Genomic DNA, 26,052 nt, shown 5'->3' with positions numbered 1-26,052 from the left:
TATTTTTTTAAAAAGTTGAAAAGGAAGCAACATTGGATCAGCTCTCCTTTCACAAATACACCCTCCTTGCTTCCCAAGTCTTGATTATATCCACCCAGTGCTAGATGGGAAGCACCATCAGGTAAGAGAAGCTTGGGGGCCCAGACCACCTGTGTGAGCATGTTATTGCCACCTGTTAAAGCTTCCTTCCCAGGGGTGGGCACAGCACAAAGGATCAAGGAAAAACAGGGTTAGGGTAGATGAGGCCCCTGCAATCCACACCTCATGAGATCATTTCCACTTGGCTTTTTAGTGAAAACAGTGAGCTGAAAACCACATGCAATGAACAAGGAGGGGCAGCCAACAAAATCTTAAGTCTCAGAAAATGTTCAATAAACATTTGCCAAGCAGGAAAATATCACAACGGAGTTAGTAGCTCCCCCTTCTTCCTCTGGTGTTACTTGGGTTTGGGGTGCAGTGTCTCATACAAATCATGTTTTAGGGCTGTAGCATTCAGTGCTAGAGTAGTGCTTACCTAGCACTTGTAAGGCCCTAGGTGAAATCCCCAGCAGCACCCCCACCACCAAAAAAAAAAAAAGTTTCATGTTTTAAAGGCAAGTGAATTCCAGCTCTCTGCACCCTACCAACCCACCTCCCCCCACAAATGCTTCCAGTAGCTGTGTGCTGCTTCTTACCCCCCACCCCACTGCATCTCCAACTCCCTCCGTGGACAGCTCCTACCCTTGGAAAGCTCTTTCTAGCCTCAATCGTTTCTTGATCTTGGCTCCCTTCCCAGACCAGCTGCCCAGAGCCCTGGTTTCTCTGCTCATAGAAGCCACTTCACCAGCCAGCAAGTTCCCCACCAACAGTGGCATCAAAGCCAACAGCTGGGAACTTGGTCATCCCCAGCTGTGTCTGGCTGACTTGGCGGCCAAAGGGGAAATTCAGGGCCTCCAGGGCTCTGAGCAGTGGATGAGGCCCTTATCCCAGCCCCGGCTACCGGCCAATGCCAGCCTGTCCACTAGACAGAAAAACACACGCTGGCCGCCTGCCCCGGGGTGTTTCCAGAAGAGAAATTTAATCTAATTTACATACTTCTAGGTACATCGATAACCAAAAGGTGGCCACTGAAAAAAGTTAAAAGGTCAATCTGCTCCCGGTATCTAGCTGGCCCAGGATTGCAAAATAAAAAGATCCACGTTCCTTCTTCTCTACACAAAACGCGTTTTTAAAAAAGTGAAAGATCTAGGGAGCTATACATAGAAAGCAACAGTGAAAAGGGGGAGGGAGGGAGGGATGGGGGAGGAGAGTCCCATCCCCCCCCACCCTCCGGCCCTGGAGCCCCTGAGGCTCTGGGGGGCCTTGACATGGCAGGAGGCAGCTGTCAGCTCTGAGCTCTTCCCCAGCTAGGAAGGCCCCTCTGGGGGGCAACCAACAAGGATTTCCGTGGCATTGTGGGCTCAACGGGGGCTCCCAGGCCCAAGCGGGTCAACAGAGGGAGCGTAGTTTCCCCTGAGCAAGCACCGTGGCATGATGTGATCGTTTAACTCGGGAACTGGGGGGCTAGGGCAGATCCCGGGTCTCACGAGGTGCGTGTGTGCGTGTATGTTTGCATGTGCGTGTGTGAGAGGATATTCATGGGGACAAAAGGGGACCAGAACGGGAGTCTTTGGGGTCTCTGCAAATGGCCATGGATGGCAGAAATAGCCCTGTCTGGCTGCTAGACATGGGGTAATGCTGTCCTCCCCTGTGAACAGATCAGCTGCCACCAGGGACTGGCTGCTACCCCTGTGGAAGACACCCTTGTGGCCCCAGAGTCCTCAGGCTGGGGGAAGGGTGGCTAGCTGGCTCCCGGCGCCCATCTGTAGTGTGCCCGGCCCCCGAGGGGCACCGGTTTGAGGTTTTGGCTTGCTCCTTTGGAAACGGAAAAGAAAGGAAGAGAGGGAAGAGGACGTAGAGGAGAAACAGTAGACAGAGGTGGCACAAGAGGAAATCTGGAATGCTTTTGTTAGGGTGCCTCTGCTGCTGCTGTCTGTGCCTGTGGGGCTTGGGGCTCCTCAGGTGCAGGGTCTGCTTTGGAGAAATTCATCTCCAGGATGTGCCGCTGTAAGTGTCGTACCCACTCTTCCTGGATGGAGAGGGGGCCCTGGAATTCCACTTCACAGAACCTGTGTGGGAGAACAGGAAGAGGGAGAGGCTGCTGCCATGAGGACAGAACACATCCCTGACACACCTGCTACTACTCAGATAAACAGATCAAATTCAAGATTTGAGGGAAGAGGGGTCCAGAAGCCATGTGTCTCTCTGTGGACGGTCACCTCGATTCATCATGGGGCTCTGGCAGGGTCCCCTGGAGATGAAGTCACTGGTGCTGGGTAAGAGACCTCCTGCTTCCCAAGTACCTCTACCATCTGTCTAATGCATATGATCTGAGATGGTAGAAGGTACAGAGAAGCAGAGTCTACCCAACTCACCAGGCCCCTCTTCTTCTTGTCAAGCCAGCATCAACAAGGCCTCATAACATAGGGTTCCAAAGACTTGGATTTAAATCCTACTCTCACTTGGCCTGTATGGCCTGAGTTGAGTCACCTCATCTCAAGATGTCCTGTTTCCTGGTCTCTGATGTATGTTTGGACTTTGGTAAGAATTAACTAAGACCTATTTTTTCTTAATCAGACACATATATGTTGAGGGCTTACCAAGTGCCAGGCACAGTTCTCAGTGCTTTATGACTATGAAACTTGGTCCTCATAAAAAAATCTTTCAAGCAGGTCTTAAGGATGGGAAAATTGAGACATTGGGGAGGTAAGTCCCTGCCTAAGGTCACTAACCCGGGTCTCACTGGCTACAAAGCTTGGGGTGTCAGCCTGATGCTCTGAGATGCCAAAGTCTGAGGAACCCTGGGCCCCACTGCACCTAAGGGTAGTACCTCCTATAGCTATATCTGCCACCCCTGCTGGACCCCATCCTGCTCTGAGCCTGGTGGCCGAGGCCCAGGTGGGCGTTCTCCCTCACTCCCCGAGGGGCAGCATACCTGCACTTGAGGGTGTAGATGTTGCCTACAAACTTGACAAGTGATGTTTGAGGGGGTCGGGGCACCAAGGATGGGACTGGCCGCACCCGGGGTGGAGGTTGCCGCACCTCTTCCAGCTTCTGATGCAAGTCATTGGCCTCCTCACTCCCCCGGACCCCAGTGGAATCTGGGGGGCGGGCTTGTCGACGTTCAAATTCTAAGGTGGGGAGAGAGATGGGAAATGAGCAGAAGGGCCAGGGCCCTGAAGACACCCTGCTTCAGCAAGTAAGGGGCAGATACTCTGGGGACTCATACAGCTGGTGACCAGCTGCCGCCTGGGTAGTGGAAGGCTGAATGGAGAAGCAAGCATCTGAGGGAGTGAATGTAGGGCAGAACCCAGTGAGTAGGGCCCAGCAGGTGCCCACCTCCCTCATGACCCACCTCCACATGCACTCACTGTTGATGTTCTGCCGCTGATGTTCCTCAGCCTTCACAGAGCCTGGTGGGCTGGCTGCCAGAGGCCGCTCACCGCTGTCGGCTGCCCGGCCAGCCTCAGGCCCTGGCTCCCCCCCAGCACTGCGGCCAACCAAGGCCAGGCCCCCAGGTGCCAGCCCCAGGGGCGGTCGCTTGTCATTGTCACGGCCATGGCCAGCACTTCGGAACTTCTTGGTAAAAGGGCGGCCGCCTTGGATGTAACTGCGGTAGGCGCCCACCTTCTGGGGCCGATGCTTGATCCACTCGCTCAGCGTCTCGATGGGCGAGCCGTTGACACACCACTCTGTCACACCAAACTGCCGCAGGTGTGCCCGTGCATGGCTGGCCAGGGCTTTGCGATTTTCAAAGTAAAGGCCACAGAGCTCGCAGCAGGCCTCGGTGGCTGCAGGCAGAGGGGGTACTGCTGAGCCACGGCCCGAAGGGGGCAGGAATACCCAGAGGGCCTTGCTCAGGCCAGGAGCCAATCCCGCCTCCCACAGGGGCCCTATTTGGGGGTCAGTGCGGGTTTATGTGGCATAGCCCGGCCTTGCAGGCCCTGGCAAATGCCCTCCCAGGACCCTGCCACCCACTGCTTACAAGAGTGGGAGGTCTTCTCATGGAGGGTCTTTGCCTTGAAGGGCAGTTCAGTCTGGATGTAGGTCTTGGCCTTGACCTCTGCGGGGAGGAGTCGGTCCTCCTGCAGGGGCCGCTTGGCTGCCACTGAGCTCAGGTAGCCAGTGGCTGAGGGTTTGGCCCCAGTGATGGGTGTCAGGCTGAGCTCCCGGGGAACCTGGGCTGGCCCAGCTCCTGGTTTGCCTGGCCGGCCAGCCAGGGGCGACAATGGCAGTGGGGACTGCACAGGCCCAGGGGCCACTGTGGGGGACCCATCCTCAGCCAAGGCAGGAGCCAGGTCTCCAGCTGGCGGCTCCTTCTTGATGAGGCACGGCTTGGCCTTCTTCTTCAGGATCTCCCGCAGCGTGTCGATGGGAGAGCCGTTGACAGACCACTCGGTCACACCCATCTGCCGTAGATGGGAGCGTGCATGGCTCGACAGGCCCTTGCGGTTCTCGAAGAACTCACCGCAGAACTCGCAGCGGATGTCGCGCACCGGCTCTGCCCGGGACGCTGCAGGGGGTCCAAGGTTGGGGTGGGGGGAGAAGGAGGCAGCGGCTGCGGGCAGGAAGCCTCCAAGCTCAAGGCCCATGTTAGTGCCAGCTGCCTAGCTGCCCCTGTCCCCACCCCACCTCCAGACTCCAGTGACTTGCTCCCACATTTGGGCCTTCATAGGTCCTTATGTACATCGAGCCCTTCTGCTTATTCTGTCACCTCAAATTCTAGCTGGATTCACAATGGTTCCCTGTGTGATGCTGGGCAAGTCACCTCCCCTCTCTGAGCCTTGGTTTCCTCCTCTGCAAGATGGAGATGAAAAATCTTCACTTCCCAGTGTTACTGGGAGAATCTAAAATGAGAATGGTTCAAAGCACGTGGCACAGAGTTGGCATACAAGCTATAAGGCAGACCTTAGGCCATCCTCACCTGCTTGGCATACAGCAGGCAGTCAATCGACCTAAGCAGAATAAACATAGCAATGGTCTGAGAGGGAAACAAGTGACGGTGACATGATGACAATTACTATGCACAGAGCTTTCTGTAACCAGGCACTGTGCTAAGTGCTTCATCTTTGAGACAACCACAAATGTGGGACTATGTTGATCTCCATCTTCCAAATGAGGAAACTTGCCCAAGGTTGGATATTATCAGATTATGGAGGAGAAGATTTCTTGACTCAAATTTGACTCCAAACGTCAAGCAATCAATTACCAGGAACATCAGAAAGACAGTTCAGACATCTACTGCCAGTCCCTCTACTCCTGCCATGGTAGATATCACTAATTGACCTCCCCAGGAATCTGGATGGCAGCCACTACCAACTGATTGAAGATGGCACAAAAGATAAAATAGTTTTGCCATCACATATGACACAGTTCTACCTCCCCTGTATGAATAAAGGAGAATCAAGCAGCAGCTCTGTTGCCCAGATCTGCACAGGGGGAATGTATAACTGGCTTCACATGTATCCTCCCTTCTAATTCAACCCTGGGTGCTACAGATACCTGCAAGGGGAGGCAGGGAAGAAACCCATCCATTCCTTTTCCCTGCCCTGCCATAGGTTCACACTTACACAGGTTCAAGGGTGTCATGTCTTCCCTCGGCGCCCCCCAGGGACCCTCAGATGGGTGCGGCTCCCCATGAAGGGCCCCTGGCAGCATCTCCCGCTTGATCTCCACCCGCATTTGTTCAGGCTTCAGCTTCTTAGGCAGGGAGGTTGCTGTCAGGCCTGGGAACATCTTCCGGGCCGTGGGAGGAGGAGAGGCAGCTGGTGAGTGGCCCAGGGGGCTGCCTGGTGGTGGTGGCAACTTCTTAGCCAGAGGTGAGATGTGAAGGTCCGAAGGGTTGCGGGCTTCTAATGAGCTGCCAGGGCCTCCGGTGCCCACCACCTTTGCCAGGGATTTTGGGCTAGGCCCTGGTGGGTGGGGGGGTCCACCTGGCCGAGACTGGGTCCGTCTCTTCAGGATCTCCCTCAGTGTGTCGATGGGCGAACCATTGACGTACCACTCAGTCACGCCCATCTGCCGCAGGTGGGAACGTGCATGGCTCGACAGACCCTTGCGGTTCTCGAAGAACTCACCACAGAACTCACAGCGGATGTCTCGAGCTGGTTCTGGGCCGGAGGCTGCAGCAGGAGAGAGGAGCAGTTAGAATTTATTATTACAATGGTCATCTGCAGTAGTGTCCTGGTCAGCTGGGTGTGGGCAGCAGCATGCCCACAGGCTAGGGTGGTGATGGTGGGCAGGTGCAAGTAAGGGAAATAAGGATTAGGGCAGGGGGACAGACACCCAGTTGGAACAAGGGGAAGACTCCAGAGAGCAAATGGGCCCCCAGTCCTGACAGAGGACAGAACCAAGATTCCATAGCTCTGAGGAACCCAAAACTGATGGGGGAAGGAAGCGGCAACCTAGGCACCACATGCCACCCAGACTGGGGAGGCAGATGTGAGCACCTTCCACATCAAAAGGCAGGACCCTCCCCTTGGCCTTCATTCTCAGGGAGGGTCATGGTCATGGAGGTCAAAGGCCAAGAGAGAGGGCTGAATAGCCCACTGCCAAAAAGTTCCCTGGGCAGAGCCGGACCATTGCCAAGGGCCCCTGTCTACTCCCTGCCTCAACGGGGAGAGAGTAGGGAGGGGGCCGTGACCCCCCTCCCCCGGGAGGGGCTCCAGGGCCCGCAGGGAGGAGAGGGCGGCTGAAGCGAGAACCTACAGAGGTTGAGAGGAGATGGCTCCACATCAGAGGCCCAGAAAATGCCGGCGGCTGCGGCGGCCGAGAGGTCCTGCTTCCCCCAGGGGCTGGCCGTACCCGCGGCCTTCAGCTTGGCCTTCTTGGCCGGCGGTGGGGGGGGGAGCAAGGAGAGGGCCGCAGAGGCGGGAGGAGGCCGCCCCAGCTGGGCCAGGGCTCCGCGCCCGGGTGGGAGGCGGATCTGGACGCCGTCCCTCCTGATGAGCCCGTGGAGCACGTCTATGGGGGATCCCTTGGCGTCCGGGTCGCTGACGCCCAGGTGGCGCAGGTGGGCACGGGCGTGGCTGGACAGGCCCTTGCGGGTCTCAAACCAGGCACCACACAGCTGGCAGTCCAGCTCTCTGCCCCCGTCACTATCTAAAGCTGCGGAGACAAAACACAGGGGGGGTTCACGGCCGCCACCTTGGCCGGCCCTGGGGGAAGGAGACAGGAGGGTCTGGTGTGATTCTCAGCTGCCCAGGCAGTTCAGGGTCCAAGTCTCATGGTGCAGACTTATTTTGAGAAGCTTTGGGCAGCAGAACATCCTGTTCCTTGCCTAGTTCTTTGGCATCAAGGTGAAGGTAGAGAGCTTAAGGAAGTGGGGTGGACAGTGACCAAATTCCTGCGGCAAAGTCTGACGCTCCTGGGCCCTCTTCCCTGGGACCCTTGCTATGACAGCTGTGGGGGCAGATAGCAGGGGCCCGGATGGGTTGCTAAGCATCATACAGCCAAGGGCATGGTTGCCAAGAACCCTGTTTCTGAAGACACAGCACTTTCAGTAGAGTAATTTCAAGGGAACATGAGGTGCCAACTTGGTGGGTGGGAGGTAGTGGTGGTGGTGACTAGACTCTGGGGTCATCCCCAGACTCTAATGCTCACAAATACATGGGAAAGCCTGATGTTCTACAGTACATCCTCACAAAACCTGCTCATTGCATTTGGAGGGTTTCTTCCCAAATCCTACTTTCCAGGCCCATAGGCAGCCCAGCTGGAGGAACTCCACCCTCAGGCACAAACAGAGAAACCTATGCAAAGAATGACCAGGAAGATGTAAAGACAGGGCCAACTACAGGGACCTCCTGTCAGATGGACTACTCATCTACCTACAGGACCTCAAATGCCCTGAAATCCCACTGAGGAATCCAGGCCCACAGGAGCCCTGTTTACTTACACTACCCCATCCTTAGCCCAGCAAAGAATAAAGAGCTGCCACAAAGTGGTAAGGATGACCCTGGCAGGCTCAGCAATTGTTGCCAGGCCTCCAGGGGAAGATCAGCAAAGTTGGAGAGAGATGATCATATGCAGGCTGGTCCAACAGGAGACACAGTGAGTGCCTCAACCAACAAGCTTCCTTGGCTAACCCAGGATGTGGGAGCTGCAGTCCCCACTCTCCCCACCCTGAACCATCCTGATCTGAGGCCCAACTGACATCCCAGTCCCTCCCAACACTGGGGCCTCCCTCAGCTCCCAGGACCCACACTCACTGAGATTCAGGGGCCCCTCGTCCTCAGACTGGGGCCACTGTGCCTTTGGGGAGGTCGGCCGGGGGCTCAGGGACAGCTGGGGGCTCTTGTCCTCAGGATTCTTGGGGGTAGGGGAACCCGTCAGGGCCAGCGGTGCCTTCTTGAGGAGCGGAGAGCTGGGTGTGTGGGCCAGGCCTTTGGTCGAGAAGCCAGGAGGAGACTTGATGGCTTTGTTGACAGCAGGGGCATCCAAGGGCTTGGCCAGGGCAAGCAGACCTGGCCGGGTAGCCCCAGAGACCAATTCTTTCGGCGAGTTGGACTTCTTAGTTAGGCCTGGGGGCAGCCCAAGGGGAGCATCAGGCAGGCCCTTCTGCTTCACCAGCTCGTAGAGGAGGTCGATGGGGGCACCACTGCTCTCCGACTCTGCTACACCCAGCTGCCGCAGGTGGGAACGTGCGTGGCTGGACAGGCCCTTGCGGGTCTCAAAGCAGGCGCCGCAGACCTCACAGGTGGTCAGGCTCTGGGCTGGAGGGTGAAATGGAGGTCAGGAGAACAAACTGTGAAGCCTGTGGGCTCAGCTTGTCCTTTCTCCTCCCACTTCACACCCAGTTCTGTGTAAATGTTTTACTTTTGTCAAGGCCCCTTGAGCCTCACAATGATTCTAATGAGGTGGGGATTAGCCAGTCTGGTTTGCAAGTAAGGAAACTGAGGCTCAGAGAGGGGAAGAGTTGTGCCCAAGGGCACACAGCAGCAGATAGAGCCCTTCTGTGGTCCAGCCAATATGGACACTTTTCAGATCTCCTATTCATAAGGATGCCCTGGCAACAGGTTCACACAAACAATGACTTGCCAGACACATGCTTCACACTGAGCTAAGTCCTAACTGCTCTCTACAGCTCAACCCATGCCCCAAACACTAGGCCAGAGGCCTCAGCCAGGGTCTCTGTGGTTCCCTTGCACCTGCTTCTACAAAAGGACATTTTTCCCCTGCCCACCTGCTTCTTTGCTTTTCCACCCCCAACTTTAATGATCTAAAGTCAAGGGCCAGGTCCATTTTGTTCCTGTCACATCCCTGGGAACTAGCACAGTACAAGTCAAGACTCATAACCACCTTAGAGTCAACAAAATGAATCAGTGTCATCTGGAAGATCGCATTGCTAACAAGGGATGGTGGGCAAATGACCTGGCTTTTGAGTGTGAGCTCTTGACTGCCATGACCGCTGCTTCTCTGGATGCCCTTCTCTTGCCCAGTGTGAAGCTGGATGCTGGGCATGGCCAGGGCTGCATAAGCTCAAGGGTATAAACAGCTAAGTGTCTCCTTGGCACCTTAAGATGTACTAGAGAAAGCCACGGCCAACCTGGGAACCCATATTAACCCCCACGCCTGAGAGGTCCCCTGTAAACCAGGAACCTGGACCAGCCATAATCCCTGCCCTGTCACCTGGGCCACTCACCCTTGAGGTCCGGCAGCTCCTGTTTGCTGCCATGAGGAACCTCGGCGGCCACTTTGCTGCTCAGTCGACTAGCCACCTGCTCCAAGGCCCCAGGGACAGGAAGGCTCTTCTTAGGAAGCAGGGGAGAACCCAAGTCCATGGCCACCATTGTGTTTTCCTCAGAACCCAGGCCTGTGGGGTGGAGGAGATGGGCTCAGCCCAGGCAAGGGTCAGGCTGTCTACTCCCAGAAGGATGAAGAATGTGGCACTTCTTCATTTTCGGTGCCTGCTCTCACTCTAAGAAGCAGCTCACCCATGAAAGCTGAAATTCAACCCATAACTCCCAACACCAGCACAATGCAGGTACACAGGAAAGAGGAGCAGCAGTTTCCACCCACCAGAACATGGGAAGGTCAGGGTACACAGTGCAAGTCCTGTGTACAAGTCTGAGCTCAGATTCCCATCCTGGAGAACCTTAGAGAAAACATATCTCTGGGCAGAACTTACAGAGAAGGTAGAGGTGGGTACAGTCAGAAAGGGAATCTGACAAAAGAAGACCAGGGTAAGGAGGCCAGAGAGGCAATGCAAAGGCAAGGAACCAAGGACAGGGACTTGAGACTTAATGAGGAATCTCTGCTGGCAAGACAGCTTAGGCTGGGCCTTCAGAGATAATGTGGGGAAGGGGAGGTCTGCCCATTACTAGCTGAAATCTGAATGAAAAATGGCAAGAACTGGGAACCTGGACAAGCCCAGAAGGATCCGATTGGTAAAAAGAACAGTGACAATCACTGAATTTTGTGTGAAGTTTATGAGTATCAGGCCAGGAAGATTCCCCAAGTAAGAGGTGGGTGTTCATGGTCTAATTTTTCAAGGAAAGGAGCCTGGGAGGTCTGTTGAGCTGCAAGTTGAGAGTTCAGAGCATGACAAGAGCTCTGTAGGATGGGAACTGTGTCTTGGATGGCCTCGGAGGCGCTCAGTGGGAGGCAATGGGGCAGGAGTCCAGGCAGGTCCCCTGATCAGTTTGAGTCCTACAGAGGCAAGGAGAAGGCAGACAGGGAAGCCGTCGGCAACGGGGACACCGAGGGCTTTGTCAAAGTCTCCGCGTGCGGGGGGGGGGGGGGGGGGGGGCGTCTGTCAGATGGGACAGGGCCAAAGTGGGTTTCCGCACCAACGAAACCGGAACCGTGACAAGGGACGATCCTGGGACTCCAAAAGAGGCAGGGGGCATTTGTCAGGCGGGATGAGGATCCCAAGGGCCAGTGGCAGTGTTTCTGAGGCCCGGGACCCCGCGAGCAGCGACAGGAGGCCCGAGACCTGCGCGACTAGAGGGCCTGGGGGGAGGGGGCGTCCCGGAGACTGGACGGCGGGCGTTGAGGGCGGCAGCGGCGGGCTGGACGCCGACTTTCCCCACCCAGCACCCTCCCCGGTGCCGGCTCTTACCCGGCGGGGGCGCGGGCCCGGGCCCCGGCTCCGGCTCGGCCTTGGGCCCGTCCCGCGGCGGCGGCGGCGGCAGCGGGGGTGGGGGCGGCGGCGGCGCCGGCGCCGGCAGGGTCACGGGGCCCGGGCTCGGGGGGCAGGGCGGGGGCGCCCCCGTGGGCGCGCGCTCCCGGGCGGCCCCCGTGCGCGGCCCCGCCGCCGCTTTGCTCTCCGCTTTTGTCACTCGGCACTGGGCGGTGGAGGCGGCCATCTTGGCTCCGGCGCACGCGGGGCGGCCGCCCCAGGCGAAAGCAGCCGAGCGCCGAGCACCACCGCCACAGAGCGCGCTCCGCCCCGCCCCTCGGGGTACGTCCAGGATGGCCTGCTGAGCGCCTAGCGCCACGAGTGAAGCGTTAGTCTGGGCCCTGTGGACTCAAGGCAGCAGGCGCTGGGAATTCTCCGCGGGCCCAGGCTCACCCATGCAGCCAGGTCGCGCGCCGAGCGGCTTCCAACTGCCGCCCCATCCCGGGCTCCGGATATCCCCGGCTAGGATTGGAATCCTCCTGCCACAGGCATCTACCTCAATATTATCAGACTTTAGAGACCCGACGGGGCTTGGGGGGTGGAGCTAGGACCTGCCCCGGGATCCTAACCCATTCTCTTTCCTGCAAGTCTCCCTCTTTGGGTCGACGATTCTGGAAGACACCTGATCCTCAACCACGAGGATTCCCACCAACATCATCCTGGTATCCAGCTGTCTTCCGACGGTGCTGTCCTGCAGTCCTAGGGAACGCTCAGACATCTAACATTTCAAGCTCCACCGGCTCCTCCCTCCTCAACTCCAAACCGATGGCGCCCAGCTGTTCCTTGACAGCTGGGTGGGGCCAGAATCAGGCCGTTGCCCCGCCCCCAACTTGGCACCCGCCAGCTCCGGCCCACTTGGGGAGAGGGGAGGAGACTTCTAAGAACAGCCCTGCAGGGCCACTGCCCACAGCTAGCCGGGATCTCGGGCATTCGTACTTAAGATAAAGCTTCTAGGACCGTCCCAACTGCTCCTTTTCCTCGCGCCCCCCCACCCCCAGATGTTCACTGAATAAATCATAGCTCTCTTTCCTCCCTCTGGACAAGGCCAGGGCAATGCCAAATTCACTTCCTCCCATCCATTGGCTGACTCCTCACACCCCAGTGGCTTGGTCAGCTCCCTTGGCAGGCGCATAGGGCTGACACATTGGTATTCTGGTTAGAAACAACTTGGCCAGAGGTGAAACTGGCTGCGGAGCACATACTCCCATCCTGTTCCAAGTGCCAGATAAGAAAGTATGAGCCTGACATCCAGGTCTCTGCTAGGATGATACAGAAGAAAGGGGGGCAGGGCTGGAATCTACCAACCATCTCCTGCAGCCATCCTCAGAGCTAGCTATGCCTCCCAACCACTACTGAGGCACTACAAACCAAATGGAGTAAGCTGAACACTAACAAAGACAAGAAGTCTGAGATCACATCCCCACTCTCTCTCTCCTAGAGATATAATCTCAACTAGGCACTTGCCTCAATTTCTTCCTTGTTCAAGGAAGAGAAGAGTCTTTGATATCCCTACCCCTACCCTTTGCAAACTCCAAAGTGCTCTTCAGTGGACTTGCAGGTGGGATGAGTCCAGTCAAGCCTAGAAAACAGATCTGGGTAGAACCCTGAAACTGCAAGTAAGGAAAACGGAAGCCCCAGCCCCAAACACAACTGGGCCAATTTCCCTTGCTCAGATATCTTTCATTTCTCAGGGCCCAACTGCTCCACATAGACAAGTTCTCTGCTTTATAAAAGTTGCTGCAAAGTCAGCTTTTTCAAGGCTGAGACCTTCACTTCTCCACTTCCTCTACCATATCCCAGGCCCCCTGTGTGAAATATAGATTCTAGATTTTGAGTGTGGGAGGGATTTACCAGTGCTGACTTTGGTTGAGCATCTGCAATCTGGACTTGTAGATCTGCCCTGTCCAGTAGAATTGCCACTAACTCAATACTAGCCATATCTCAAGTGCGCAGCTGCCACATGTGGCCAGGGGTGACTCTCCAGAACAGAACAGATAACTAAAGAACACTTTCATCATCTCAGAAAGTTCTACTGGGCAGCACTGCTCAAGATAGAAGATTCATTCATCAAAAACAAGAAACCTGGAGCCCAACTGCTTGGACTTCAAAACTTGGCTCCTTCTGGCTCTGTAACTTCAGAAAGGTTAATTAGGCTTTCTGTGCCTCAGTTTCCTCATCTGTAAAATGTGGATGGTCATAACATCCCACCCTAATAGGGTTGTTATAAGGATCTCAATGAGTTTGTGACTGTAAAGTGTTTAGTACAATGTCTGATTCCTCCTAAGACTTCAATAACCATTTGCCTGGAAATTAGATTCAGAAAGGGCACTGGCCCAGCCCCTGAGCAAAACAGAAATGACCCCTAAATAGCAGGAAGGTGGTGAGAAAAGTTGTCAATATACTTTGTAAAATGACTCAAAATGCTTCCAAAAAAGTAGTGGCTGCCCCCACCCCCATCCACTCCATCCCTCGGAGCTCCTGGAAAGGGTCAGGGCTCCAGCCTGGCCCACCCCCTCCCCTTACCATCTCCGTAGGCTGGCCCAGGGTCCTCAGCCCAGGTGGGTGGGAAGGGCACGGTAAGAGGTAAGCGAGGCCGACGGGAGGTCAGGAAGCTGCCAGGTGGCCCACCAGGCTCTCGGCCCAGGGGACTGGGGGGCAACTCAGCAGCCGAGGTGGCCAGCAGCTCCTGGAGGATGTTGATGGGCGAGACGGTGAGCTCCCAGTTGGTGATGCCAAAGTCACGCAGGTGGGCCCGGGCATGGCTGGAGAGACCGGCCCGAGTATCAAACCCAGCCCCACAGAAGTCACAGCGCATTAAGCTGAAGGTGCCGGGATCAAAGTTGGCCACTGAAAAGAGAAGACATAGACTGTCTATGATGGGGCAGGGATGGGGTAGCCACTTTCTAGGCCCAACCCCTTCTGTTTCCCCGGGGTTCTCACCCTCTGGACCACACTGGACGGCCTTCTTTCCCTTTGCCACTGCATTCCTGCCTGCCTCACAGCATTCAGCTCCTGCATCCCAACCCCAGACACACTCTAGAAGGCTGATCTCTCAAGTTCTAGAAGGCTGAACTCCCTCCAGGGATCCTGTCATTCTCCAGTTGTGGATTCACAATCAGTTTGGTGAATACTCAGTGCATGACCTTCTTGTGTCTATTTTTGCTCACCACTGCCCAGTACTGCAGATTAAATACATACTGTATAAAGAAACGGCAAACAGAGGATGTGCTGCCCCCTCCTCTGGGAGCCTTCTCTGAGCCCCGCCCCCAGGTGGAGTCAGAGATTTCCTCCCTTGGCTTCCCCAGCCTCCAGGTTCTCCCAGCCTCCAGGTTCTCCCAGCCTTCATTGCTTGACGTCATAACTGCCTGGTTTCCTGCCTGTCTACCCCACACCCCCCCAGCTTAGTGTATACAAACACACTCTCTCACACTCAAATGCACCACACCAGCATCTCCCCAAGTGGACTCTGTGACTGCCAATGTCAGAACCACCCAGGGCACTCCTGTGGGAGATAGACCTTCAGAATCAGAACCTTGTCACCTGAGAATCTGCATACCTCACAGGCAGCCCCAAGTTGTGAAGTCCACCAAGGGTCCCCTCGCTCTTGACTTGGGCCATGAATTCCAGGAGAGCAAGGTCTCCTGTTTTGTTTACTTCTGTGTCCCTCGGCCCCTGTGCCCAGAACAGAGGGGACCTCACTCAATAAATATTTGTTGAATGAAGAAATTAAATGGAATTCTTTGCCTGGGGCCAATTCCTCTGCCCAGGCTCCTTCCTCCACTGCAGGCATGGCCAAGACATTGGGGCATCCCCACACATCCACCAACCTTTGGTGGTGACCTTTGCTGTGGCTCCCAGGTCTCACAGGAAGGAAGACCCCAATTTCACCCTGCATGGCACTAAGGGAGGATTTAGAGTGAGGGTGGGTGGGTGTAGAACTCAGCTTCCCAGCCTCCTGGCGCCCAGGCTGTGGAGGGAGGTGGGTGCCAAAGCAAAGCCACTCTACCTTTTTTCTTCTTCTTCTGGAAGGAAAACCTGCGCTCAATGGCCTTCACCTCCTCAGCAGAGATGAAGTGCCGCACATTGTAGCTGACGCCCACGCGGTTCAGGTGGCCACGGACGTGGTTGGCCAAGCCGATGCCATTGTGGAAGCGATCAGGGCAGTAGGGGCATTTCCGCTCCTCGTGCTTCAGGGCCATGGCTGGGTCTCCCTCCAGGAGTGTGTCTAGCCCGAGGGGGCCACCCAGCGGAGCATCCAGGAGCAGGAAATCCAGGGGGTGGGTGCCCTGCAGCCCCAACTCCTCTGGTTGCAGTGTGGGGGGTACCCTAGCTGCTGCCGCCATGACCTGGGGCCCTAGCTTCGCCATCAGAACAATGGGCACCATCCCTCGGAGCTGCTGCTGTTGTGCCCTGGAGGCCTCGGCTGCCTGTAGGGCATCTCGGAAAGTCCGCTTCAGCTCTAGGGCTGGCTGGGGGATGAGGCTGGGGACAGATGGAGGTGGAAAGACTTCATTTCCCAGAGAAAAATCCATTTCAGAAGTCAGTGCTACATCTTCATCCTCCTCTTCCTCCTCCTCTTCGCTCCAAGGGTGGCGATGGTCCCCCAGCTCCGGCAGGTGGACAGTGCTTTTGTTTCTACTGAGCTGTATGGAGTAGGGGGCAGATGCCAGGGGTGAGGGAAAGGCCAGCCTTCCAAGAGGTCTCTGGCCTGAGTCGTGCGGGATTGGCTTTGACAGTGAGAAATTCCTCATGCCCAGCTGCTGGCAATCTGGGCCATAGGCCAGGTCGGGGTCATATCCAACAGGGTTCTCCCGCCACGCGGGGGCCAAGAGCGGCTCAGCTTTGCCAAAGTAGTCCATGGTGCTGTCAGAGAAGCGGGTGTATGCATCCTGGCTTGTGCCTGGCTGGCTGGCTGGGTCCACCTCGAACGCCTCGCCATCCTCTTCCCAGTGGGAATGAGCATGCAGGAGCCTCACATGCTCCCTGAGCAGGCTCTCACTGGATGCAGGGAAGCCACAGAAGACACAGGCACTGAGGCCTGAAGCAGCTCCATAAGTTGGATAGAGGAGAGTGCTGGCGTCGGGGCCTGGGCTTCCAACCCTGCTGCCACCACCAAAAGGCTCCTTGGTCGGCTGGCCCCGTACATGCAGCTTAGCATGCTGCACAAAGGCCCTGGAGGAATTGGTGCCAAAAACGCACTTGGGGCACTGGAGCCGTGCCTCACGGCCCTCGTCACCTGGAAATTGCTTCAGCTTCTGGATTTCCTCGATGATCTTCTCCCGGGAGGCCTGATGCAGCTGCCGGTGTTGCTCGAGGGCAGCAGGGTCAGCAAAGGCCCAGCCGCACTCTCCACAGGCTAGGGGGGCCAAGTCAGCGGGGGGCTCCTGGCCCGGGGCTCGGCGGTGCTGGCTCATGTGTTCCAGAAGGTGTTCCTTGTGCTTGAAGTAGATACTGCACTCGATGCAGGGGAACACAGCTGGCTCCTCATCTTCATCCTCATCAGGGCTGCCCGTCCCCTCAGCCACCTCCTCCAGCAGCTCACACAGGTATGGCCCTGTTCGGACTGGGGGCAGCAGTGGCTGCAGCCGCTCCACAGATGCTTCTGAGTTCACCGTCCAGGTCTGTGTTGCTACTTCGGAGGCCGATGTCGGCAGACCCCACTCAGAAGGCTGGGCCAAGCCTTCAAGATCCTCCAGGTCCTCTCTGGTGCCCACCATCTCCATGTCCAACGTCTTGGAGGTATCTTCCACCGGCACAATCACCCTCCTGAAGGAGGCCAGGGGTGGTGGCTGAGGAGACAGGTCCAGGTGCAGCCTTGAGTCCCGTGGGGGCTCCTGCTCATCTGTGTCTTGGAGCCAGTCAAACCTGGGGCGACCCCTGGGGGCTTTTTCCAAAAGCTTCAGTTCTCCCTGGTGGTGCAAGAACTTTCTAGAGCCCTGGAGCTCAGCATGGGGTTTCATGGTTCTCACAATGACTGAGTCCTCGAATCTCCGCTCAGATGGGATGCCCTCCCTGGCCTCCTGGACCAGGGGGTGCTCCCAGGGCCCCTGGCCATCTGGGGGACCAGGGAAAGGGCCCAGGAGATGGGGTGGTAAGGAGCCTGGCTGGAAGTCCAGGCTGCCTCCATCCCAGCAGCTGCAAGGAAGTGCCAAGGGGGACAGGTTAGCCATGGGCCTCAGTTTACCTTTCTAGGGTAGTGGTGGTAAGGAGTCCTCCCAGGCAGTTTGAGGCAGGCCCCAGATATCCAGCCCAAGGGTGACCTCAGAGAGTCTGGTAGCATTGGGGTGAGGGAAGGGAGGGACAAGGGAGTCCAGGCGAACCCTTCCAGAGCTGCTGGGTCAAAAGCCAGTTTCAACTCCCAGAATACACCTGTCCACATAGCCTGACCCTACTGCATCATAGGAGAGTGTCTGGGGGATGGAATTACTTCTAAGGAGTGTCCCCAAGTCTGGTGGCCCAGTCAACTCTCATCTCTCCCAGGAGGACTTAAGGCTCTGACCTGTGTATCAAGCTGCTTCTGTGTTGATTCTCTCCAAAATGGGGTGACTTGGTTAATTTAGTTAAACCTCTCCCCTGAATTTGGTAAAAATTAACTTTGCAGCAGAAAGGTTGAAGGATGCACCTGCTCCCTCCATCTCCCCTCTTGGAAAGGCAGAGTCAGAAAAGCTTGATGGTCCCCACTTAGCCTCTGGCCCCAGTGACCTGACTCTCTCAAGTGGGAGGTAGATGGAGTCAGGGTTGGAGAAGGTAAGGCAACTTCTCTGGGCCTCAGTTTCTAATCCTAAAAATTGGGATGATATCTAAGAGGGATCTCCTTGTCCTTGTACAATGTCTAAGAAGCCTTATCATGGGTGTCATCAATTAAAACATCACATGTGGCAGGGGCTTATTTAAATGCTTGTAACCACAACCTTTAAAACGGGGACCTTGACTCCATAAGACACAGGATGAAGATACACACAATTTGGTGTTCAAGAAAACATTTTGCTTCACTGGATATCTGGCTCCCAGTTAGCCAGTGACCAATGCAAGTTCTTATTAAGATTGTTCCTGATCAAGTCTCCCTTCCTTATTAAAGTCCTGCCTCCATGAGGGGTATCAATCATGCACATGGAACAGATGAGGAAATGGGCTGACAGACAGGGGAGCAGAGACAACGACGTCACCTCTCTGATGCTCACTGGTGACATGCATCACTAACAGAACTATTCTTCCAGGGCTGTGGCAAAGATTCAGTGGGATAAACACATGCTGAGAGCCCTGCCCTTAGCACTTATTATTAATTCTGAAAGCTAACAATTAATCCTGATACCATCATTATCATATATTAGCACCTGCTAGTCTGTTTAATAAAGGGTGGCTGGACATGAGCACTGTGGTTGATTCTTCTTACCCAGTGCTCCTTGGGTTCTTAAGGCAAATTTGTGAGATATATCTTATAAGCTTGATTTTGCAGTTGAGGAAACTGAGGCTCAGAGAGGCCTAGCATCGTTCTAAGGGTCAGTTGGCAGAAAGAGGACTTCAAGGGTCCAATCTCCAGGCTCTTGCCTCTCTGGCCCTGCTCCTGGCAGGGATAATGAGAGTTGACCGTCTGTGTCACCCCAGACCTCTCCCCCGCCCTTAGCACATACCCAGGGGCTTGTCTATTGGGATCCACCTCCTGTGCCTGGCCTCCTGTTTCCCTCCTGACCCCTTCTACTCCCCAGGGACTTCTCTTAGGCCTGGGCACATCCTGCTTGCCCCCCTGCCCTCCCTGAGGTCAGGGCCAGCATGGCACTCACCAGCTGCTGATCCGATGGGTGGCGGAGGTGGCACAGGGGAGGGCTTCGCTGAGGCCAGGATGGGACTGCCCGTCTGCAACAGAGAGGGGAGACCCTGAGGGGCTGGGGTCCCCCTGGCCGGGGCTCCATGCCCCAGCTCTGGGAGCCCTGCAGGTGCCTCAGAAGGGCCCTGCCGGCTCTCAACCACTCTCCCCAAGAGGCCGTTGGCCTCTGTACTGAGCCCTGAAAGGGGTTTCTCTGAGGAGTCTTCTTCAGTCTTCTGGGGGATCCCAGGGCCTTGCTACTTTCCAAACCTCCTCTCTTTCTCCTGACCTGGAAGCCAGGGTGATTTCTTAAAGTCACACACTGGTAAAAACTCACCTGGCTTCTCATTATACTTACAGTAAAAGCCAGATTCCCAACTGCCACCACAATGCCCTCAGAAGTTGGATCTTTGTTGTTTTCTCCAACCTCACCTGCCCCTTGTTGGTCCCTCACTGCCCCTGCCCTGACTTCGGGACCCTCCTGTGAAGCCTCAAGGCCACCTAACTCTTCCCAGCCTCAGGCCTTTGCTGTGCCCTCTGCCTGGCCAGCTACTCAAGTGACTCAGATTTTTTTTTTTTTTCTCTCTCTCTCTCTTAGCATCTGCTTCATTTTTTTCTTAGCTGTCCCACAAGTTGCTTGGGTCCCTCTCAGGATGCTTGCTTGTGTGGGTCCCTTGCAAGCACATAAGCCCCACTAGAGCATGGACTGTGTCAGCCTTACCCACTACAGTATCCCAGTGCCTGGCGCACAGTGCTCAACAAATACATGCCAGATGATGAGTGATGAGCCTGGCCAGTCTGAGCTATGCCTTCTGGACCCTCTCCCAGGCTTAAATCCTAGAATGGAATTCCCTCCCGGGAATCCCCCGACACAGATAGGGCCAACTCTCCATTATCCACCTGTGGAGCCGACGCCTGGAGCGACCACAGGAATCCTGGCCTGCGTCTCCTCTGCCTGCCACGCTTGCCTGCCATGGGCAAGCGTGCCAACTGGGGAGCAGGCCAATTTCCTGGGCCAAGGTTAACACACTGGGGGAACTTGTGCCCTGGCCAGGGCTCGACAGATGCAATTGCTGGACTAGCCTCAATTTGAGGATGGTCCAGAAAGAGGGCAAGGGCTGGGAATAATTCTTTCTAATACCCACCATCCAATTTGCCCTGGAAATTAAGAGCTGACCTTTGGGAGTCGAGGAATAAAAACTGGAGGGGGGTGCCTTAGGTCGCTGCCTGGGGGTCTGGCTTCTGACCCTGAGAAAAGGGCTGTGACAGTGGCATCACTTCTGAAGGGTGGGGTGGGGGTACTGAAATTTGCATATTCCAGAGCAGAGTTACTCAACCTTGGCACAGTTGAACATTTGGAGCCAGATCATTCTCCGGGTGAGGGCAATGCAGGAAGTTGAACAGCAGCTTTGGCCTCTGCCCACTAGATGCCACTACCTCCCTATCTCACAATCATGACAAACAAAAGTGTCTCCAGACATTACCAAGGTGTCCCCCCGGTGGCCTAACTGCCCCTATTTGAAAACCACTAGTGTAGATGGGCAGGGAGCAGAGCCATGTTTGGAGTTAGGATTGGGGGTTGCAGAGCATGAGGGCTGGGAAGCAGGGCTTGGACCCTAGGACACAGGCTCCAAATGAACTCAAGTCACAGACAGAAGTTTCTTAGGAGAGGGTGACTGATTTGCAACTAACCAGTCCCAGTACAGCCTAGAGGTGTGGGTCTGAGGATCCTGGGTGTCCTGCTTCTAAGATTCTGAGACCCCAAGCTCTTGAGACTCTGGGTGTCCCAGATTTGGTAAGTCTGCTGTTGTCTAAGAACTCCAAGAGCCAGGGGGCCACACTGGCCTCTTTGTCTGAGCAGCTCCGGCGAGGCTCCTATTTTTAGTGGCAGCAACTTTGGAGGAAAGAGGCCAAGGAGGGCCCATGTCTGAGACTCGTTGGAGGTGGGGCTTTGCCCAGAGGCCTCCATACCAATGGGGATCCAGCAGTCCCTGTGGGTTGCAGGAGGTGCCTGGGATGCAACCCTCAAGCAGTGACCATGCGAAGGGGCCCTCTTAGGCTCCTGCCATCTGGGATCCCAGAGAGGGCTTGCAAACGACAAAAGGAGGTATCCATGAACAACTTGAATCTCAGGCCAGGCAGCTTGGCAGAGTGGCCAAGAGCCACACTTTGGAACCAGACAGATCCGAGTTCAAGGCTCAGTAGTATGACCTGAATGGCTTGCCTTTCCTGCTCCAAGGCTCCGTTTTCTCCTCTGTACAATGGGTACGAGCACCAAATAAGTCTTGTAGGGACAGTGATGGGTGCCAATGAGACCACAGTAAAATGCTCCATCCAGAGAAATGGTGGTAGAAGGAAAGAAAGGAGGTAGAATTTCCGGGGGTTTGGGGATGTCTCTGTGACTTCTCAAGGTGAAAGCTGGAGGCTGAACTCAGAGCCTCAGACCTGCTGACTCCACGCTCTGACTTCCTTTCCAGTTTGGGGCCCCAAGAGGGCACAAATGATGCGTCGTTTGTCCCTGAGTCCCCTGTGCCCAGTACAATGCCAGGCATGCACCAGGCTCTTTACTGATCCATGTGGAATGGTTCAGCCCCCTGACACTTTGTCGTACCTGAGAGCCCCAACTTAGCGACATGTTGGATAGAGGCTCCAGGGCAGTTGTGGGGACTCCTGGCCAAAATCCACAGCAGAAGACAGAACAGGTAGTAGATACATCATGTCCAGACAGAGAAGTTTGGAGGTGACCACTCCAGAGAGTCCTTGGAAGGGATCCAAGGGCTGAGTGAGGATGAGGGAGGGCCCAGACCTTGGGGTAGAACAGCATCCCCCAGAGACTTTTCTCATCTATAGGCATCACAAGACTCTCAGGGCAGGTGCAGGGGTTGAACAACAGAAGAAGGCAGGCGAGAGACAGAGAGTCCAAAGCCCAGGCCTTCCTCTAGCCTCCACACCACCAGTCCATCCCCATCCCGTTTCCCCATTTGCTCAGGAAAACTGATGAAGAGTGGACCTGACCTTCCCTGGCAGCCACAGTCCCCTCCTCTCCAGGCTGCAAAACAGGTGCATGCATGAATCCCTCTGGTTGATCCCCGGGGGGGGGGGGGGGGGAGGGAGACACACATATTTACCTAACTTTTCCTTCTCTCCAGACCTGGAGTTTCTGCAGGTGGAGAAGAAATGCCCCATTCTTCACAACCTACAGGTCTGTTTCCTTGGGCTCCTACACAGTCAAGATCCCAGCCTTCCCCTGGCCAACTGTGTAACCTGCGACAAGATCCTGCCACTCTCTGAGCTTTGAGGGGATTTCTAAGGTTCACTGGGTACTGACCAGCTAACCCTCAGCCCAAATGAGTCTCACTTCACTATCACCCTGCTGCCTGACACCTGTAGGTGCCACCACGTCTCCAAGTTTTGCATGTGTGGAGATCCCTGCCTGGATACCTCCCACCAGCTTCGCAGGCTGATCATCCCTCATCCTGTTTCTTTCACTATCTGGCAGACTACTGGAGGCTCCAAGGCTGGGCTAGGTACTCCCTCCACTCATAGCCCCAGCAACTGGGCCACAACATGTGCACAGTGTGCTTCCATCTCCCCTGCTCCAGATGGTGGGGTCCGTGGTCGCTGCTGTGTCCCAATACCAGGCCCACAAAGATGCCTCTGTAAATACCTGAGCAACGTGAGTGGTGCTGATGGGCAGGACCCACAAGGATGCAGCACAGTGGAAAGGGATGAGGGCTGTTGAGCCATGTGACTGCCATGTTCTGCGACCTTAGGCAATGTATTTCACCACAAAGTCTTGGTCTTCCCAATCCCTAACAGGGGATAATAGTCACCAAGGCTACCCCACAGGATTCTTTTAAGAATGAAGTGAAATGATCACAGAAAGGGTATGGCATGTTGGAAACCTCTGACAAGGTGTTTGGAAGTTCCTGAAAAACAGCCTTTGGGGACAGGCCAAGGAGATGAAGGGAGAAGTCTGATGTATCGACCCACTATTCTCCAGCCACATCAGGCTCCAGCCTGGTCCTTGAAAAATGCCAGGCTCCTGCCCACCACAGGACCTTTACACTTGCTCTTCCCTCCATCCGGCATGCCTTTCCCACCATTCATCTCATGCTCCACTCAAATGCCACCTTCTCAGGGAGGCTTTCCCAGGTCCCTTAGGCATGATACTGGAACTTTGCTTAATACCTTCACAGTCTGTGTCACTACCTGCACTTACAATATGTGTTTAGTTACTTGTCATCCATCTTCCCTTCTAGAATACCTTTGCCCAGAGGGCAGGAACTCTGGCCTCTTTTGTTAATAGCTGTTTTCCCAGCACCCAGAACAGAGCCTGGCACATAGTAGGTGCTCAGTATTTAATGCATTAATAACAAATCTTGAGATGGGGACAAAGTGAGATACCCTTTTGCAGGGCAAACCAATGCACCAAGGGGTGGCAGGCATCCCCGACTCCCCAGTCTTTCCCTAGCCACTAGAGGGCACAAGCTGTTTTGGCCCATGGCTCTGGAGCAAGAATTCCCAAGACTGAAAAGAGGACCTGAGAAAGACTGATGGGAATAAGGTGCACCTGGGGAACAGGTATGCTTGAGGCAGGTTGCTCAGGATGCCAAGATGGGCATCTGGGTCCAGTTAGTTCTGGCTCAGAGGTGGGAGCCAGGCTAACCTGAGTTTGAGTCCTAGCTCCTTGCCACCTAACGGGGGGGGGGGTGTCTTGGTTTTCACAATTCTAAAATGGGAAACTAGAGTGCAAAGAGAAGGCTCTGGACTTCCAACTCAGACCCTGCTGTGCTATGTAACCTGGATCTCTCTGAACTTTGGGGAACAGGCTGAATGTTCCTTCAGGGCCACAGGGCCCACCTTCTTACCAGAAATGCCACCTCTGCCATCCAGAATGTCCCGGGGGCCTTCTTTGGTGATAGGCAGGTAACGGGTAGACCGGAAGATGCTACCTTCCCCTTCAGCAGCCTCGGCCCCACCCTCGATGTCCTCCCTCGGAGCTGGGCCAGGCAGTCTCTCTGGGCCTCGAGGACGATCTGGGGCGGCCAGGCCACCTGCCAGGGGCCCCTCCATGGGTGCTCTCTGCTTGACTCCTCTCAGTGCTGGATTGGCTCAGCGGGTCATTGTGGGTCTGGAGACAGAGAGGGGGCAATGCTTAGCAGAGGTAAGAAAAGGACTTCTCAGTTTTTTCTCCCTCAAAACTCTAATCCTTACCCTTGTAGTTCATTCCCTCAGTTTACCTCCCAGTCCAAGTGGGCTAGATAAACGGTGCTGAGGTCCCATCCTTACATATTATATTCCAATGATCCCTTCTAGCAGCATGCCTCCATCTCCCACGGATAACCCCTTTATTTACTGAGATCCTTTACTGCCTCGGTTTACCCCATTTTTACACTGCACACCCAGCCACCTTATTTTCTTCCATCATGAATCCTATCACTTTTCTCAGATTCCTCTGTCCATTCACAGACAGCTTCACCTTAGCCAGTCGCACCCTGGCTTCTCTGCACGTGCACACCGTATGGCCATGCCTGTTTCCTCACATCCCAGCCACTTCCACATTCTGACCCTATACACTTACTTAAGTCCCCCCATCATTACCCTTTTACTTTTCTCACTTGGGTTGCCTGTATCAATTACCCATGCACTTTTCCCACACTCCAACCCTCCCCCGAAAGACCTTAGGGTTCTCCAGCGTTAACCCCTTCACACCCACATACAGCCTCAAATGACCCTACCAATTAACCCTTTTGCTTCTCACCAGCATGATCCCTCACGCATACCCAGCCTGGGTTCCTCCATTCCCCACCCTCCACCAAGAATGCTCTGGTCCGAGGCCAAAAGGGACCCCTGGGGCTTCTGGTCCAGAAACGAGGACCCCAGGGAAAGGGGGCTGTCTCTCCACCTATAAATACCTTCAAGGTAAAGGCAGAAAGTGAAGGGCAGGAATGAGGCGCCCTCCCCAGGGAGATGGTGGGGAGGCCGGGCCCAGGCAACCGGGGCGGGGCCGGGGCTCCAGGCCTGGTTGCAGGCGCTGACCTCAGGGGGCCTGGGGCTCCCGGGGGGCCTGTCGGTGGGCTGGCAGTCTTGGTGGGGGTTCCTGGCCAGGCCTGGAGGAAGCACCTGCAGGTGCCCACCGGGTGGGCACTGCCCGCGGGGAACAGGCTGGACCGCAACTTCGGAGCACTTTGGCAGCTTGGGGAGGGGGCTCCTGGCCAGACGCCCCCAGAGGGCCGCAGAGACGGGGGCTGCGCCGCGCTGGCGCACCCCTTGGGGGTCCTGGGTCCCGGGGATGCGCGCTTCGCCCGTGCACCCCGGGGCGGGAGACCCCGCGGGGCCGCCGAGGTAGGGGGAGACACCTGCCTGCCCCAAGACCCCCGCCCCTCCCCCCACCTGCACGGCCCCGCCCCCGACCAGGCCCCGCCCCTGCAGGCCCCGCCCCGCCCCCCGCCCTGGGGGGTCCCGCCTGGCCCGGCCCGGCCCAGGCCTCCCCCTCCCCGCTCCGGCTCCGCCCCGCCCTCGGGCTCCCCAGGCCCAGTCGGGCCTCACCGAGGAGGCGGTGCCGCCGGCCGGGTCCCGGGGCTCGGAGCTCCCCTCCTTGGTGCGGTCCTCCGCACCGCTACCGCTGCTGCCGCTCCCGGTGCCGGTGCCGCGGCCTCCGCAGCCGCCGCCGCCTCCACCGCTCGGGGGACATTGTCCCTTTAAATCGCTCCCCCCGCTGCCCCGCCCCCCCGGCGCGCAGCCGTGACCTCAGCGCGACAGCCCCGCCGCGCCGCCATGATGGGGAGGTCTGGGGAGCCCCCACCACCCCCCACCGCGCGCCGCCCGGCTGGGGGGCGGGGGGGGGGGCGGCCAGCGGGCGCGCAGCCATGTTGGGAGTGTCCAAGCAGGTCACCCTTAAAGGGCCCGCGCGACCTCAGTGTCCAGGGAGAGGCTCTGTTGCCATGACAACCCCCTTGTCCTCGCCCCCAATGGCTCCCATCACCCCGCTGGTCCTTCCAAAGCTAGGTTTGCTAATAGCACCAGAGGAGTGGGAAGGGGGCAGAGA

At 56.3% G+C, this 26,052-nt stretch overlaps 1 protein-coding gene across 13 annotated transcripts; it reads right to left on the bottom strand.

Annotated features, from left to right (window-relative positions):
- Window positions 1-1,031: 1,031 nt before the first annotated feature.
- Window positions 1,032-25,666, bottom strand: Wiz (WIZ zinc finger). 13 transcript variants are annotated; one of them, XM_071601674.1, is made up of 13 exons: window positions 25,554-25,666; window positions 23,873-24,135; window positions 18,979-19,051; window positions 15,204-17,332; window positions 13,721-14,044; window positions 9,719-9,889; window positions 8,286-8,789; window positions 6,787-7,185; window positions 5,649-6,200; window positions 4,064-4,636; window positions 3,450-3,869; window positions 3,014-3,209; window positions 1,032-2,147 (listed from the first exon to the last, which is right to left on the bottom strand). In XM_071601674.1, the coding sequence occupies exons 2-13, from the start codon at window positions 24,075-24,077 to the stop codon at window positions 1,988-1,990; spliced, it is 5,706 nt and encodes a 1,901-aa protein (XP_071457775.1). In that variant the 5' UTR covers window positions 24,078-24,135; window positions 25,554-25,666; the 3' UTR covers window positions 1,032-1,987. The 13 variants fall into 13 exon arrangements, with proteins under 13 accessions (XP_071457775.1, XP_034491193.2, XP_071457790.1 ...); XM_034635302.2 differs by having other exon boundaries at window positions 4,064-4,591; XM_071601689.1 differs by lacking the exon at window positions 6,787-7,185.
- Between the last annotated feature and the right edge of the window lie 386 nt (window positions 25,667-26,052).

Source organism: Marmota flaviventris, chromosome 1 (assembly GCF_047511675.1).
Source record: "Marmota flaviventris isolate mMarFla1 chromosome 1, mMarFla1.hap1, whole genome shotgun sequence".
Taxonomy (NCBI): domain Eukaryota; kingdom Metazoa; phylum Chordata; class Mammalia; order Rodentia; family Sciuridae; genus Marmota; species Marmota flaviventris.
This window is presented reverse-complemented; position numbering and strand designations above follow the sequence as displayed.

Bases quoted from the DNA above. Each gene is read 5' to 3' on its own strand.
- Wiz (XM_071601674.1), bottom strand. From the start codon at position 24,077: ATGGAGGGGCCCCTGGCAGGTGGCCTGGCCGCCCCAGATCGTCCTCGA. The intron at 9,890-13,720 runs GTAAGGGGAGGG...TCCACCCCACAG, and splicing joins TGGGCCAGCCTACGGAGATG to GCCTGGGTTCTGAGGAAAAC. The intron at 2,148-3,013 runs GTATGCTGCCCC...TCTCCCACACAG, and splicing joins ATCTACACCCTCAAGTGCAG to GTTCTGTGAAGTGGAATTCC.